A 15,694-nucleotide genomic window follows, 5' to 3' on the forward strand; every position below is an offset into this window, starting at 1 on the left:
AAAAATGCTGCTGTTTGGTGACTTTGAGTCTCCTTAGTTTGTAATTTTCCTCGTTCTTTGTAGCACTTCTTTTCGGATGCAACACCCATCTCATCTCCTCTCATTAGCTGCACTGCTTATCCTCAGTAGGGTCGCGGGGGTGCTGGAGCCCATCCCAGCAATCATCGGGCAGTGGGCAGGGGACACCCTGAACTGGTTGCCAGCCCATCGCAGGGCACACAGGGACAGACAACTCGCTCGCTCATTCACACCTAGGGACAATTTCGGCCGGCCAATCCACCAGAAATGCATGTCTTTGGAATGTGGGAGGAAACCGGAGTGCCCGGAGGAAACCCATGCAAGCACGGGGAGAACATACAAACTCCACACAGTAAGTCGGTAGCTGGATTTGAACCCACACAGGAGGTTCCCAAGACCTTAGAACTGTGCCGCACACGCGCTACCACTGCACGGCCGTGCTGCCCCTGATGCAATACCCATGACAACAATATCTTGTGGTCAAATATTAAACGGTCTCCCTTTAAATGATATGAATGCGCATAATCTAATGGAAGGCTCTGGAAGTGAAAATAATATGCATTTGTCTGTGGGCCAAAACTGAAAAGGCACCATCCATTCAGGTCTTTGATCCAATCTTCTTAAGAAGCTCATCTTATCTCCCATCCACACACAGAAAACACATCTTTATATAGCGTCTTGTGAACCATTCTAGCACACAGTATGATATCAGTCTGAGGCAGCCAAGCAGGGAAGACGATTAGTGGCACAATAAGGAAATGAGCATCAAGGCCGGATTACAGTGGAAATTGTGCACTGATGAAGTGGAAATTTACTGTGAACAAACATGGCTGGATTGGTTAAAGAAAATGTAAAACATTGCGTACTGAATATGGGGAAATTGTTGCTAAAGAAAAACCCAATGCACAGACCCTACTGGAGATTGTATGCTATTTCTATGTCTACATAGGAGTCAAAACGAGCACTACCGTATTTGCCGGACTGTCAGCCACACCTAACAAACCCAAATTGGACAGTAATGTTAAAGACCGCCTATAATCCATTGCACCTTATATACCAAAAATACAGTAAATAAAAGTGGGTATGTGAAGTTAAAATTAATGATACCGCATACGGTAACTGTTATGCATTTGGGAAACAGAGTGGTCTTCTGCCCTTTTTGGGTTAAAATGTTATTGGTTTGGTGCTAAAAGCAAACAAAATAGAAACGCAAAACTTCGCACATCCTCTTTTGTTTTCGCTTTGGACAATAATTGTCCGTAAGTATGAAATGTATTGGGATTACTTGAAGATTTTGTAGGTGGTAACATTGTGCACACATTTATGTACCTTTGTGTGATTTGTCAAATGATATTGCATACGGTAACAAGGTGAGGTCTTTGAGTGCCCTCCTGTGGTCCCATTAACATGTTAATTTTTTTGCTATCATGTATTCTTTTAATTTAAATATATGCAACCCTAGCTCTTACTGTAGTATTAACTCCATGCGCCTTATACATTAAAGATATATCACAGAAATCTATGTGCGGGGGGGGGGGGGGGGGGGGATGCGCTTTATAATCTGATGTGCCTTACTTATAGTGAGGAAAATATTTCAATATAAACCCAAAAAGAAAAGTGATTCCGGAAATAAGTGTCACAAACTCACGTTTTCAGATAATGTTCATTTTACTGATTGATCTCTGCAACATACAAACGTCTTGTGTGCGTTTGCTGGTTTGAGGGGGGAAAGGTGTAAATAAACCAACCGAAAACGCTTTAGCAGCAAGTTTTGTCGCCACTACCATGACAGGTGGGTTGTGAATACGAATGACGGTCGGGGGGTGGCATCGGGTTAGGGCCATCCCATAAAGGCACAGATGGGCTAGTTCTGGGATGAAGTACAGTATGCATACTGTTTGTTGGATGAAGCTAAATGCTAAGAAATAAAATGAAGCTGCTATGAACATGGGGTTTAAAAATAGAGAGTGGGACCGGATTGATAGCAATTGTGCGTATAACCATGAAAGAGTACTTAAAAAAATAAAACATCACCATGAATGTTATACATACAATCTTATTCCAAGCCCACTTGTGGCTACTCTCTTAAAATGGTCTAAATGCTGCTTTCTACCAATTAAAATGTTTTCAAAATATAATTTAAAAAATACTCAAAAAAATTACACTTCTGTCAGGTTGAACAATTTTACATCTTCTGTTTAAATGAAACGACCCCCCCGCCCCACCACCACACAAAAAAGCTCAATTGAACTTTACCTTGTTCTTTGTGAAATATAAGTATGGTATAGAAGAAAAAGGATGAAATAATGGATATACGGTATTATAATGGAGTCCTTGTTGCTCAGGTTCTGAGATCTTTTTGATGTTGCAGTGACGCTAGACTCCCATGAAAGTATCCTGTGCAGCCAGAGGTTGATTTTTGACATGTTGCTCCCGTGAATGTGGCAGAAAACAAAAACAAGGCATGGTTAAAAAGGGACGTTTAGGAAAAGCGGAGGACTGCATTTTCATGTGTTCTCTGAGAGACTAAGGCCAACTCAAGGTCCCAGCTCGCCAAGCTTGTGTTCTTGGTCCTTACAGAGTTTAAAATAATGAATGTGGTGACTGAGCTTGAGACTCAAAGGTTGATCTGAACCAGTCCGTGGTCAACAAAATACAGTACTGCAATTTCACCTCATCTTTGAGAAAAAGGATCCCACAAATCTCTTCTAATGGCTGTTGTCTTATTGCAAAAACCAGCATTGTTTCAACCAAGCTGCACAAAAACTCGAGGGTGTCCCAACTACGGCCAGCAAACTATGCCAAATTAAGATAGCTGATACAGCTCGAACCTTTGTTGTATTTAAAATACTTTACACTAAATGCAATTTCCAAAATACCCAGCAGAGGGAAGCAAGCCAATTTTGTTTCATTTGGCTAAAAAACATGTATCAGAGCATCTCAAAAAGGCAACTAAGTTCCCGATTTCTTTGCAGATTTTCCAAACATTTTGTTTCAACATTACCATACGTTTGAAATGAATTCAAAAACTCAACTGCAGTATTTATTTAAAGCTCCGCACAAACTTAACGTTATAAACGTGGGTAATTAAGTGTGGACGCCATGGCCAGCTGAATGCAAACTGCGACATGCCCTGCACACCTGAAGTCGTTTTCAGCTCTACTCCAAGTTGTCTCGGTCCCATATTTCATCATGTGACCATTAAAAACCACAAAGATATACACATGTTTACGGCTGCGCCGAAGAAATGGGCAAATGAGGCCTGTATTTCTAGACGACAGATTCAGAAAATGTTCGACATCCGCATAATGAACTATGAACTAAAGTTTTTTTTTTGTTCTGTTGTCATTGGTGGGTGCCTTTCTTTTGAACCAAATAGCATTTGCTTGTCATCGTTCCTTGAGGATTTAAGGGAAAATCAGCAACTGGACAATGACTGATGATACCAAAAGAGAACTGTAGTGTGTAGCTTTCCTTTCTGTTCAATTTGTATGCATAAATCAATGACTTATTTTGTGGTTAAAAAACTTGAAATGTTGTGTGTACATTATAATAAATATTGAATAAAGTAGCATTAAACCTCCCGTTTTTCTCCTTTTATAAATTATATGAATAATGTTAGCAAAAACAATCAAGTTATATTTTTACCCAGAACCGAGTCGGAAATTATTTCAGATGTCACTGCAGTGTTTCATATTTAAAGCAAATGCGTTGTGGAAAAAAGAAGCTTGCAGTTTTCCCTGTGCCCTGCACACGTGAAGTATTAAGTGACGAAGCGCCAAAAGGATCAAATATGTTCCATAGTCCACACTTCTGGCGTTGTGCTGTTTTTTCTCCAAAAAACACACGTGCCACCAAAAGCAAAATTGTAGCGTCAGGTGTGCGCAGGTCTTTAAGGAGACATATCTAGCTGAATATGCCAATTTTTCCACATCTTTTTAAAGAGACCACGTGATTGCTCATCATATTTCACGCTGCAAACCAAATTGGCCCTGGTGAATATAACTAGACATGTCACATTACAAATTAATACAAACTCATGTTTAAGACTTTGAAAATATGAAGAAAAGGTAAATAATGCAAAGCATCTTGTTTTGTGAAAGCCTTTTCAATAAAAAAAAATAATTTCAGGCTAATATGATTAGTCGGCTCACATTTTTCTTACCGAACCGAGTTGGGACACCTGCTGCTAATGTTGTTAAACAGAAGCTGGCAATAGCCACACTATGGTTAGTGGAAATAGGACCAGATGGTGGAAACAAGGCTATTTTTGTTGACAGACGGGTAAACAACATATTAGGACCAAAACCACATCACTCTGGTTAAAAATAATACCACAAGGTCGCCAAAGACCAGTTAAGTACTGCAGCTAGCGTTTTCCCACGGCGGGTCCGTGCTTATCTTTTTTTTTTTTTTTTAACTTTCATTTTCGGCACTGTCAAGCAGAAAGGGAAGGAAAAGCAGAGGGGGTGGTTGTTGCGTCACGACTAACTTAGATTATCGCACGTTGCTTTGAAGATTGTTTCTCATTCAGCAGAAGGGCATCTTTTTGTAACGTCCACTTCCAGAAGAACACCTAACAAGACGGCTTTCGTTTGGTCGAATAGGAAACAGCTCTAGCTCAGAAACAAGATTGTGGTTCTCGTTTTTCCTCATGTCCAGGACACCAAGTTCCTAGCCAAGGAATAAGCAGATGAATCCCGGGTCAGCGTAATCCACCATTGGCGAGATTGCTGTTTTTTGTACCAATTGGACCAGCCTCTATTGTCCAGCTCCGGATGGAGGACTGAAGAGGAGAATTAGGACATCTGGGAGGTGGTGGGGCTACGATTTGTAAAAATGTGCAGACGGCAGGGTGGCATCAGTTTTGGGTCTTGGTCCGTCTTCTGGGGGAGGACAGTTGTGGACTGAGTGTGGCGTCTTGTTCACTCCAGGGGGCGCTAATAAGGGGCCTTTGCATCGAATGCAACCGTTATCGAACCCTGGAGACACAGAGGGGCGGAATTACAAATAGTAATTTCATGAATACTCTACATTTTAATTTTCCACTCAGTATTAGGATAATGATTTAATAGAAAATGCGCCGGTGTGTATTGATTAAAAAAAAAATGCAGTTTGAATCATGCAATTCTATTCAGTTGTTTCGTTGAGCTTACCCGCTTAGGTCTGCCTTGTTAGCTGTTGTGTTGCCAGAAGATTGACTGTCAGCTGGTGAGGTCGTCTTCGCGCATTCAGTCAAATCTGCACAGTTGGTTATTGGAATTAGAAAGGTCTTTATCGTCATTGATAAAGTAGCGGACATTGTTTACAACTAAATTAGATGTGAAGGTCTAGGATTAACATGTAAAAAAGGCTTTAAGAAAAAAAGGAATATAAAACTATTAGGATAGGTAGGCAACATTTACAAGGTAATGCTTGAAAACTGGCATAAGTTTTAAGTGCATTAAAAATAGCGAAAAAAAGAGTGGAATGACATGGACCGGACCAGACACATTTGATTCTAAACTGAAGGAAATGTACCATAGTTTAAGGAACATTAAGAGGCATTTGATTATGAGGCACACACTCAAAAATATTATCTATGAATTCTTTTCATATTAAAGGCGCATCGGACTAGAAGGCTCATTGAATTGAAACTATTAGGGTAAGGTTTATATCCAATTTTTGAAAAGGCAGGGAATCTTTTTTTTTTTTTAAATTCGGACACAAATAATAGGATATCTGTTTGATATATTCATAAGTGGTTACTGTAAAAACATTTCATTGTGATTATACAATCTTGATTTTATTTACTTTATTTCTGGTCTATAAGGCCTACCCGAAAGTGCTCTTTTCAATTACTGGCAGATTTTAAGTGTTAGTCCGCAAAATACAGTATAAAGATTTACTGTAATTTTGATTACATACTGTATGTTTTCCAGCAAGCATGACCCAGAAGTCAATGACTCACCTTTGTGTGAACTACTCCACTCGACTGAGGCGGGGGTCCTAATGTCCAGAGGGTCTGATAAGGAGAAAATGAACATGTGAAAAACTACATAACTATTTAGATCAATCTATAGCAGTAGCTTCAACACACATGTTCTCATTTATAGTTTTAATCTCAGTATGAGAGCCTTTTTGAAAAAAAATATCATTTATTTATTTACCCAACTATTAAATGTAGATCAAAAAGAAGTGTATTCTCTTTTCACAAGGGGCGGCAGTAGCTCAGGAGGTAGAGCGATCGTTTTAGGATTAGGGGATCCCAGTTCGAATCCCGGCTTGTCCGTGTTACATGCCGAAGTGTCCTTGGGTAAGACACTGAAACCCCAATACCCCCAATAAGCAGGTTAGCGCCTTACATGGCTGCATAGATCACGGCCGCTATTGGGAAATGTGTAGCACGCTTTGGGAAGTCATTGACTTGAAAAACGCTATATAAATGCAGATCATTTCATTTCATTTCAAGGATCGGGAGCGCCCTCTGGGGGTCATCTGATTTCATAAACTTCACTCATTGACACATCTTTGATCAAGCCAGAAAAAAACAGAAATAGCCCAAATGGATAAATTATAACTTCAACTTCATCAAATCGATGAGCGCTCTGTTTGATTTAAGCACATGACCATCAACTCTTGCTATCATCGTCCAGTCGGCATCTGAGAGGGCCCGCTCCACCAAGGCAAAACGCACCTGAGGCCAGTATGAAGGACTCGGGGGTCCTCTCAGGGAGAGGGGGAGGGGAGTCATCACTGTCCCAGCTGTCTGGGTTAAAAAGGTAAGAGGTCAAATAAAAAAGCAACGTAACAAAATAATAATTAATCATTAAAAAAGTCAATGTGGATGGGCATATTTGAAAAGCAAACTGGGAAAACAAGCAGCCGCCACCAGCCTGCGCTCCACAAAGCAAAGATTAGAAGTGCGCTACACGCCCACAAGCAGATTTTGGTGATCCATTGCGATTGCTCAGGGAAGCGTCCAGAAGAAAATAGTCAGGGGACCACTTTGGGAAATGCTAAAATGAATTCTGCATTTGTCTTTTAATACAGTGGTCGGCAACCACCGGGCCAACGACAGGTAACAAGCCGCACAGGAAGAAAAAAGTTCTATAACTTTTTACTTGTTGTTTTACTGACACTACTACAATTTATACTGAACTTGAACCGGGGCATTGAGGTTGTACGTTTGAAGTGATATCAGTGTGCGGATACCAGTCCGACGGTGCAACTGTCATGTTGGAAACAAGGATTTCTGCCTGCCAAAGATACAGTCAAGTGTAAATTGAACCAAACATTTGTGCTTATAGCCAATCAACTTGGTGAATGGTTAACTTTGCCATTCTAGAACGATTGTCAACAAAATTGCCAACAGAGTTGGAATATGCATTGTTTCCTCAGACATGAACAGAACACCGAGGCCACATAGCACCGTCAAGCTTTCTCAGGGTTGGTTCATTGGGTGAGTGTGTATTTTCAATTACTTGGCATGCGGATCGATGTGACGTTTTGTGTTAAACTAACGATGTCCTGGTTCCAAATTCAGCTACTAACCTGCTTTATTGTCTGGATTTTGCAAGTTCCCTCTGGCACTCCGGTTTCCTCCCCCATTTTAAAAACATGGCTGGGATGGGCATTGCACCCCAGCGACCCTTGTTAGGGTGAGGGGTTTGGAAAATTATAGAAATGGATTATGGTGTGACGTTACATTGACATCTGAATGTTCTACATGACTACACAGTGGATTTACGCTCATATCATTATTAATGTTGCTGTTGTTATAAATGTAATCATGGTTGTTTTTATTTTCGTTATTCTAATTTCAGAAAAATTACAAACCTGTTTAATGCCGCCCTCGGGCCAGGCCATGAAAATATTGTAAGACAATGAACCGGTCCGTGGTATAGAAAAGTTTGCCAACCACTGGTTTAATATGCAGGAATTCCTGAAGGAGAGTGTGATGTCTGAGATTACTCAATACATTTTGAAAAGTCTGTCATGTCACAATGACTTGACATCATGCACCCTCATGATGCTGAGCAGATTTAAAAAAGATTCTCCAGAAACAAGAAGTGGATGTAAGTGGGAGTCAAACACCCTTGGTGATTCTCCATCGTGAAACCCTGGGCTTCTTCAAAACCGCGAAACGCCAACAGCAATCCACTCAAGGGTTTAACATGCACTATTGATCAGTCACCATCCAACATGCATTGGACGACCACAATAGACAAGCTTCTGGCACACCAAGCCAAAATAGAATATTACTTTAAAAGCCACACTCTCATTGTAAGCGCTTTTCTTTGAGTTTGTAAGCAGATACATTTGACTAATTATCATGCATACTGAGATTGCTTGATCCTCATTGACACAGAAAGTATGGGGGGACACAAGCGGGTGCAGATTACAAGAATATTGTGTGAGATTAAGCTTCAATCTAAATCAAATTGTTAGTGCATGGCACTAACAAAAAGTTTACAGGCCATCAGGTAATTTTTAATATCTTCACTTCAAGCCTTTACACTAGTTCTCAAACATGTGCCCCTCGTAGCAAACTGATATGCAATCAAATAATCAAGTTGTAATAGATAATTAAAAACGAAACATGTAAGGACCTATTGTACAAAAAACACATAATAAACTACTTGGGGCAATCAAATACTTTAACGGATATGGAAAAAATTTTGGACCGTTAACAATAAATTAATCTCAAAATATTTTTTTTATTATAAAGGTTTCCTTTTCTGAAAGATTGAAAAATTATGATTTTGGACAGGGCATTGACCAGGGGCCAACAGTAGATATAATTTTTAGAGTTCAAAATAAAGTATGGGAATGCAGTTTATTAAAACAGTACTTTAGAATTATAGATAACTTAAAATAATTTTCACAACATTCAAGTACTAACTCAAAATATTCCCTTAAGTATATATTTGAATTCTAAATTGGTTATTGTAAGACTTCTCTATGGAATTTGAAAGAGCTGTGCGGAAATTCGAACCTTTTGACTTGCTGCTGCTATCTCATGGCTCATATGTCATAATTCCAGCCTCAGTCAGCACACTCACTATGCGTGTGCAAGTACGTGCATTTCCTAAATGCGCTCAAACTTTTTTTTTTTTTTTTTTTTTTCAAACTTTCTTGGGGGTTTGGTTTGGCGTTTGGACTATACTAGAAGCAAACCTTTTCTTACTTATACTACTTTTGATGCTACACTAACAAATAAACACAAAACAAAAACCGAGTATGCCGTCAGCATCCATCACTTCCTCCCAACCCCCTAACTAATTTGTTTTGCATCCCTAAACAGCTTTGCTAAAAGTAAAACAAAAGTAGATACGTGCAGTGGAAAATAAAGCATAAGGGCACTTTGAACTCAGTTGGGCATTATTAACACATACTTAGAAAATACGCACCCAACTTTAAGGAGAAGAATTGGTATTATTGAAAGTAATAAACAACTAAAATAAAGATCTCTAGGTGCAAAATGTTTGAGAACTTCTGCCTTAGGCAACAATTTAGACCTTTTCACCCTGACTTTGGTTTTCTTTGGTTAAACGGTCCCCAGGTGACAACTTATATTTTTTACATACTATATTTGGAAGGGCTTGCCTAGCAGCTAACCAAGAAATACACAGAAAAAGCACACAGCACCGCAACTTGTTTATGGCATGCTATGCGTTTCTAATTACAGTGTGAAAAGGCCTCAATGGTGATTTGCTTGATTTCGTTTAAAAAAAAAAAGACACCAAGGCGGAGCATTAAAGGTGATCGGCGTACTTGCTGTGTTCTCTGCAGGTGGCAAGGAGCTCTGCCCCGCTATAGACATAGATGACACCTTCCGCACTGACTGTTGATCCCCAAAGTGGAGGGAGGTGACTGTTGCGGTGGAAACACTAGTGTGATAACCCTCCCTGGTAGCCGACATCTCTCCATCACCCTCTTCGTCAGAGTTGTCAGAGTGCAGAGGGTTGGTGAAGCTCAGCGCGGTGCGAACTGGTGTGGAGGAGGAGGACGAAGACGATGAGGACAAGTGGGATGATGAAGAAGAGGACGGGGCGACGGGATCAGACGAGGACGAAGACGAGAACTTTGGTAAAGGTTTTTCGGGGTTACCGCATGGTTGAGTCCATGCTAAGTGGCCGGCCTCCAGCTCCACTCTGTCCCCTTCGTCGCTCTTCACCGGGAGGTGGTTCGGTCTTGCCGGGACACCGCCATCCGCTAGGTTCTCACCGCATGCTTCCGCTCCAGCCTCGGTGCCCGAGTCCTCAGACAATGAAGAGCTGGAGGTGAGCAGGGATTGTCCTGAGCGGGCCTTGAAGGCGTGGGATCTCTGCAGCATGGCCCCGCTATTGGGCGGGCCAGCGGCAGCTCCAGCCACACCTCCTACTGAGGAGCAAGTGTCGAAACTACGAGGTCCTTCCTGCAAAGGCACCTTTTTAATTTCAATGCTGAGCTTCCTCTCAATGCGCGGGGCGCTGCAACAATCGGCCGACTGGGTAAAACTCTGGCCCGTTTCTGATTTTGCTGTTGCTGCGGATGGTTTGTTGTTGTAGTTTTCATTGAGGTCAAGATTGGACATCTGCTGCTTTTGACAGAGCTGATTTTGGTCTAGGGGTTCTGATGTACTGGTTTGTGTTTGAGGATTTTCCTCTGCAAGGTTCCTCCCTTTTTCTGTGCTTTCATTCTGAAAAAACGATTAAATATTTCAAAGAAGAATGTACACAAGCAATAGACTTTGGGTGCCATTAATCACAGAGAACATTTAGCATAAGTTTTCTTCCATTAACTTTCCAAAATATAGTTTTTGTAATTTTGTATACATCGTATTTTCTGCACCCACAAACCCCCAAAATGTATACGTTCGCCATATCTATCCATTATCCATCCATTATCTGCACCGCTTTTCCTCAGTAGGGTCGCGGGGGTGCTGATCATTGTATTTTACACATTTCTCTAAGGGTAGGTTTCTAAACTTAAACGTATGCAAAATGTATTTTACTTTGGCCAATTTTTTAGCCATTGTGAAAGATTTGTAAATGATTTTCTCTTTCTAGTATATAAATCAATAATTGTGCTCACTTGCGCGTGATAATGGTGCGTAAAAATGAATCAAGGAGTGCCTCGCGCACATCATCTTTCGCGATGTTTTGAATACACCTCCCGAAAATGGTATAAAATTATGTTGGGAAATTCATTGGCTAACCAATGTGTCAATGGTCATTAAATTTGGTTACTACCGGCTAAAGATAAATCGGACCTATAAGTGGCGAAATCAGTTTTATCAAACAGGCACGTATAGACGAATATGGGCCGTGGACCATTAAAAAAAGCCTGCTATTGGCTGAGAAAGGTGTCAATCGAAAGAGTTGTTTATTTTCGAAAGTTAGTTTTGGAGCGAAACAAACGAATTTCAAGAAGCAATGTCCAACGAAAGAGAAAAGTTTTGGGCGAAATTCTATTATTTGTCAGCATTATCCTGGGTTTTGGAATAAATATTTTACATGTAACAAAGCCATTTTCCCGGACATTCAAATTTGAAGACAGTCAAGGGACATAATGGTGAGTTACGTCTGCTATATAGTTTTCGCTTATGTTGTTTCACACGGATCGTGAGGTTTTTGTGATGAGTATATTTTATAATTGTATTTGACACGTATTTGTTCATCAAAAGAACAGTGGGCCGTCGAAACGATGAGGGGTTAAAAAAAAGAAATTGGTTAAAATAATTAAGCAAAAATGCATGAACTGCCATATAGATTTGCGTTTTTAGATACTTGTAGGTCAAAACATATATTTTTATTTTACATAACACGAGCCTTACCTAGAGGGAGATGACATAATCATCTGCCATTTTGCAACTTTGGGTACCCAAAAAAGGCTGGGTTAAAAAAATAGAAGAAAAATGGCGTGTTACGGTCCCTTTGAGTCACGTTAATTCTCATTCGTACTTGAGTTTTTTAGTTATCTTTTTCAGTTGCACTAAGGAATACCACAATGTTTAGTGGCCAAATAATAAACACCGTCCCTTTAACTTTCTTTTTAAGGCGGGGGCCTCAAACTATCATCCTAAGGCCATCAAATTGCACCTGGGCCACAATCTTGAAACCAATGGTCTAGTGTGTAAGACCCGGCGCACATTACACCGCGATCTTGGTTTAATTCCCAATGTTATGCAATTGTGATCAGTGATATATTCCGACTAATCAATCCATCAATGCGCAAATATGGCACTTTTTTTTATTTGTATTAACCCTGGCCTTAACAGTAATTTGAATTCCATGTGGCTTATAGTCCAGCCTTATATATGAAAAAAATATCACATAAGACTTTTTTGGCCTGGCGCCTTATGGTGGAGAAAATATGGTTCTTTCACAGACAGCGTGTACCTAGGGCATTCACCTGAATGACGTTTTGCTGTGCGGTTGCTAGGACGTGTATGACAGGCTTGGGATGATATCGGTCATTGTCCTGACGGACGTTGGTGACAGTGGGAAAAGCCGAAGGGGGTGATGGGGTCAGTATAGGGGGCACGGGATGAGGCTCGGGTGGCTGCAGGATCTCTTCTTTGACGTCCCCTTCCACCTGGGTACTACGAAAAGCAACACAAACAAGATGCAGTTTGGATGCAGAAATGTCTTGCTTCACGTATGTTTATTAAAGTGTGTATAATTTGACCACTGGATATTGTTGTATTGTGTCATCCAACAGAAAGAAGAAAATAATCTACAGAGTCTGACTAAATAAATTTTTCTTTTAATTTTTTTGCCCTGCGTTTTGTGAGATGTTTAGGTACAGGTTGCAGCAAGATGGTGCAAAATTCTGTCCGAGCTTGTCAGTAAGGCTCATATAAAATAAATGCAAATTTCTAGACTTCAGCATATTTTTTCAAATGGAACTTTATATGATAGTTCATCCATCCATCCATTATCTGCACCGCTTATCCTCAGTAGGGTCGCGGGGGTGCTGGAGCTCATTCCAGCTATCTTCGGGCAGTGGGCAGGGGACATTCTGAACCTGTTGCCAGCCAGTCGCAGGGCACACAGACGAACAACTCACTCGCTCATTCACACCTACGGACAATTTGGACCGGCCTATTAACCCAAAATGCATGTTTTTTGAATGTGGGAGGAAGCCGGAATGCCCGGAGGAAACCGACGCAAGCACGGGGACAACATGCTAAGTCCACACAGGAGGTTCGATCTCATGACTTCAGAACTGTGCCACACACGCGTTGACCACTGCGCTGCCGTGCTGCCCTATAGTTTATACATTTTAGCTTTTTTTTTTTAAATTTTATTTATTTTTGTATAAATCTTTTTTTAATGAAGGGTGAAAAATGCAATTGGGAGGTGCTAAATCAGGGGTCTCTAAAGTGGTGCCCCCTAAGGACAGCAAAAGGGCTCACAAACCTGTTATGAAAATAGCTAACATTTGCTTGGTCATTGTGATTTCCTAGTAAAATACTTTTTTTAAATGATTGACTAGTCCAGTCCACGTGGCTCTTGGCCAATAAGAATGCGGCTCTTTGCCTTTTTTTGTGTGTATTGAGGGTGGACACTTAGGAGTTTGCTCTGTCCACTCCACGCATCGGCCCGGTATTGCAGTACCTCGGGGAACGGTGCATTCGCACTGATCGCTTCTTGGCCTTTTGGCTAGGATCTTGGTTTGGCCTCTTGGCTAGGAGCAAGTGTCTCGGCTTGTTTGCTATGAAGTGTATCATGATTTGACTGGTAATGGATAATGAAAAATGGACAATAAACTTATAAAAAAATCCCCTCCTCCTTGAAATCAACACAAGAACAATACTTGTTGTATTGTAAGGAGAGGAGTGTGTTATGCGAAATATGTTTTAATTGTGTGTGTCTGTATGACATGGCAGGTCAGTGCGTGGTGTGGCTCTTTGACTCTCACAGTTAAAAAATTCGGCTCTTTGTGTCAAACTTGTTCGCCACCCCTGGACTAGTCTATTTAACCATACTTCGGATAATAAACATAGTAAGTTGTTAAGTATTTTATAAAGACATATCAAACCGGGTGCCCCTTTGCACTAATTAGTAACAAAAAGTAGCTCTCAGCTTAAAAAAGTTGGAGACGCCAGTGCTAAATAATACACACTGTCCCTTTGAGTATGAAAATAGATTTTTTTACCCGTCACTACAGACCCCAAATATTACAGTAGGAAAATATTTTTATTTACATGAAGCGATCATGACTTAATATAAAAATCAAAACTGAGAAAATGAAATGCAGAGTTAATTGCTCTTCTTATTTTCCTCAGAATTGCCCCAGTCAGCCATCTCAATTTGATTTTCTAATAAATTCGAGAAGGCATTCAAATTAATCTGGAGCCGTTTATTTCCCTGGAGTGAATGAATTGGCTGCATACATTCAAGTCACACATGTTCTTACAGCACGTGATAATCTCTTACAGGAAACTTAGCTTGCCATCTAGTTAGTTGCATATAAACAGAGGGCTAGAACATAGTTTCAAGCCAGAATGAAAGCACTTAATTACGTCTGCAGGCAAACGTGTAAACAAGCTTATTTTTCTTTAGCAACCATTAAGACAAAAGGGCAAGTCTATTATTTTCCGGAGATGTATTTAAGATTCTGTTATAAGGATAATTTATTTAACAAACAAGATTAGGCAAAGGCGTATATGCTTCCATATACCCATAACAAGGATTTCTCAGAAGGATTTCAAATGCCTTTTTACTTGATTAGGGAGACTAATGACTCTTCTCCCATGGGAGATCAGATTGCACTCAGTTCCCGGGTTGGTCCAGTACTCTTCATTGGAGTCAAGACTTGCTCTTTTAATAATTTCTCTTCCTTCAGATAAGCAATGTTTAAAATACGGCATTCCAAACTACTTGAGTATAATCTTACAGTACTCAGCAAAGAAAACATAAATCACATTATAACATAGATGATAATTCCCACCACTGGAGCAGATTGTTTCCATGGGGATATTAAAAACCAACAAGAATATATCCAAAACCTCCGTCGTTCTAAGATAAGATGAATCCTTTATTATTTGCTAAAACGCTCAATGGAACAGCGCAAATAAAATAGTAAAAGAGGCAGATGTATCTGAGAACAGAAGACCAAGTGAGCAGCACATGAAATATAACCGGTACGCATGCAAATGAAGACTATGTTTTAATTCACAAAGCCTTCGGTGCTCTCCTTCGATAAACCCAGTTTAACATGTAAAGGATTTCACACTTCAGGGTGTGTTTGACTAAGGCTGAACTGACTCACTATCAATGACCTTGACGAGTGAGTTTGTATGCTTGTGTGTGTGACTGGGCAGATTGAGGACTATGCCGTTAAAAATAGCTACTTGGATGGTCTTAGGAGGCTTAAAACATGCAACCAAGAGTGATTATTTAGGAAGCAGAGGGAAGAATTTGTGGGAAACTGCTATGTAATTCCACATATGTTGACAGTGTCCTACTTTAGCAGCAATTTTAAGTGCATGTTTGTGTATTTTGGTTTGAACAGCGATCCCAAAGTACTTGGAAAAATGTTTGCTTTCCCATAAACTGCTTTGGTCAGATAAAATAGATTCACATGTTTGTATCTGAGCGGGGATAGAACAAAGACAAACAAGAAGCTATACATTATGATTTAATGTACATATTTTGTATAGTCCTTTAGTGTTAAGGCCTTAATTTCCCTTATTGCAGTCATA

General features: G+C 40.3%; 1 protein-coding gene across 2 annotated transcripts in view; it reads right to left on the bottom strand.

The window, feature by feature from the left end:
• Positions 1-1,662: 1,662 nt before the first annotated feature.
• ptpn12 (protein tyrosine phosphatase non-receptor type 12) overlaps positions 1,663-15,694 on the bottom strand; it is a 39,724-nt gene continuing 25,692 nt past the window's right edge. Inside the window, exons 13-17 of one of the 2 annotated variants that reach the window (XM_088346722.1) lie at positions 12,397-12,586; positions 9,775-10,681; positions 5,969-6,022; positions 5,175-5,259; positions 1,663-5,000 (exon numbers count right to left, since the gene is read on the bottom strand). In XM_088346722.1, coding sequence (XP_088202848.1) covers positions 4,991-5,000; positions 5,175-5,259; positions 5,969-6,022; positions 9,775-10,681; positions 12,397-12,586 — 1,246 coding nt within the window. In that variant the 3' untranslated portion in view covers positions 1,663-4,990. The other variant, XM_088346723.1, reaches the window with a different exon arrangement.

Source organism: Urocampus carinirostris, chromosome 11 (assembly GCF_059441175.1).
Source record: "Urocampus carinirostris isolate Australia breed hairy pipefish chromosome 11, RoL_Ucar_1.0, whole genome shotgun sequence".
Taxonomy (NCBI): Eukaryota; Metazoa; Chordata; class Actinopteri; order Syngnathiformes; family Syngnathidae; genus Urocampus; species Urocampus carinirostris.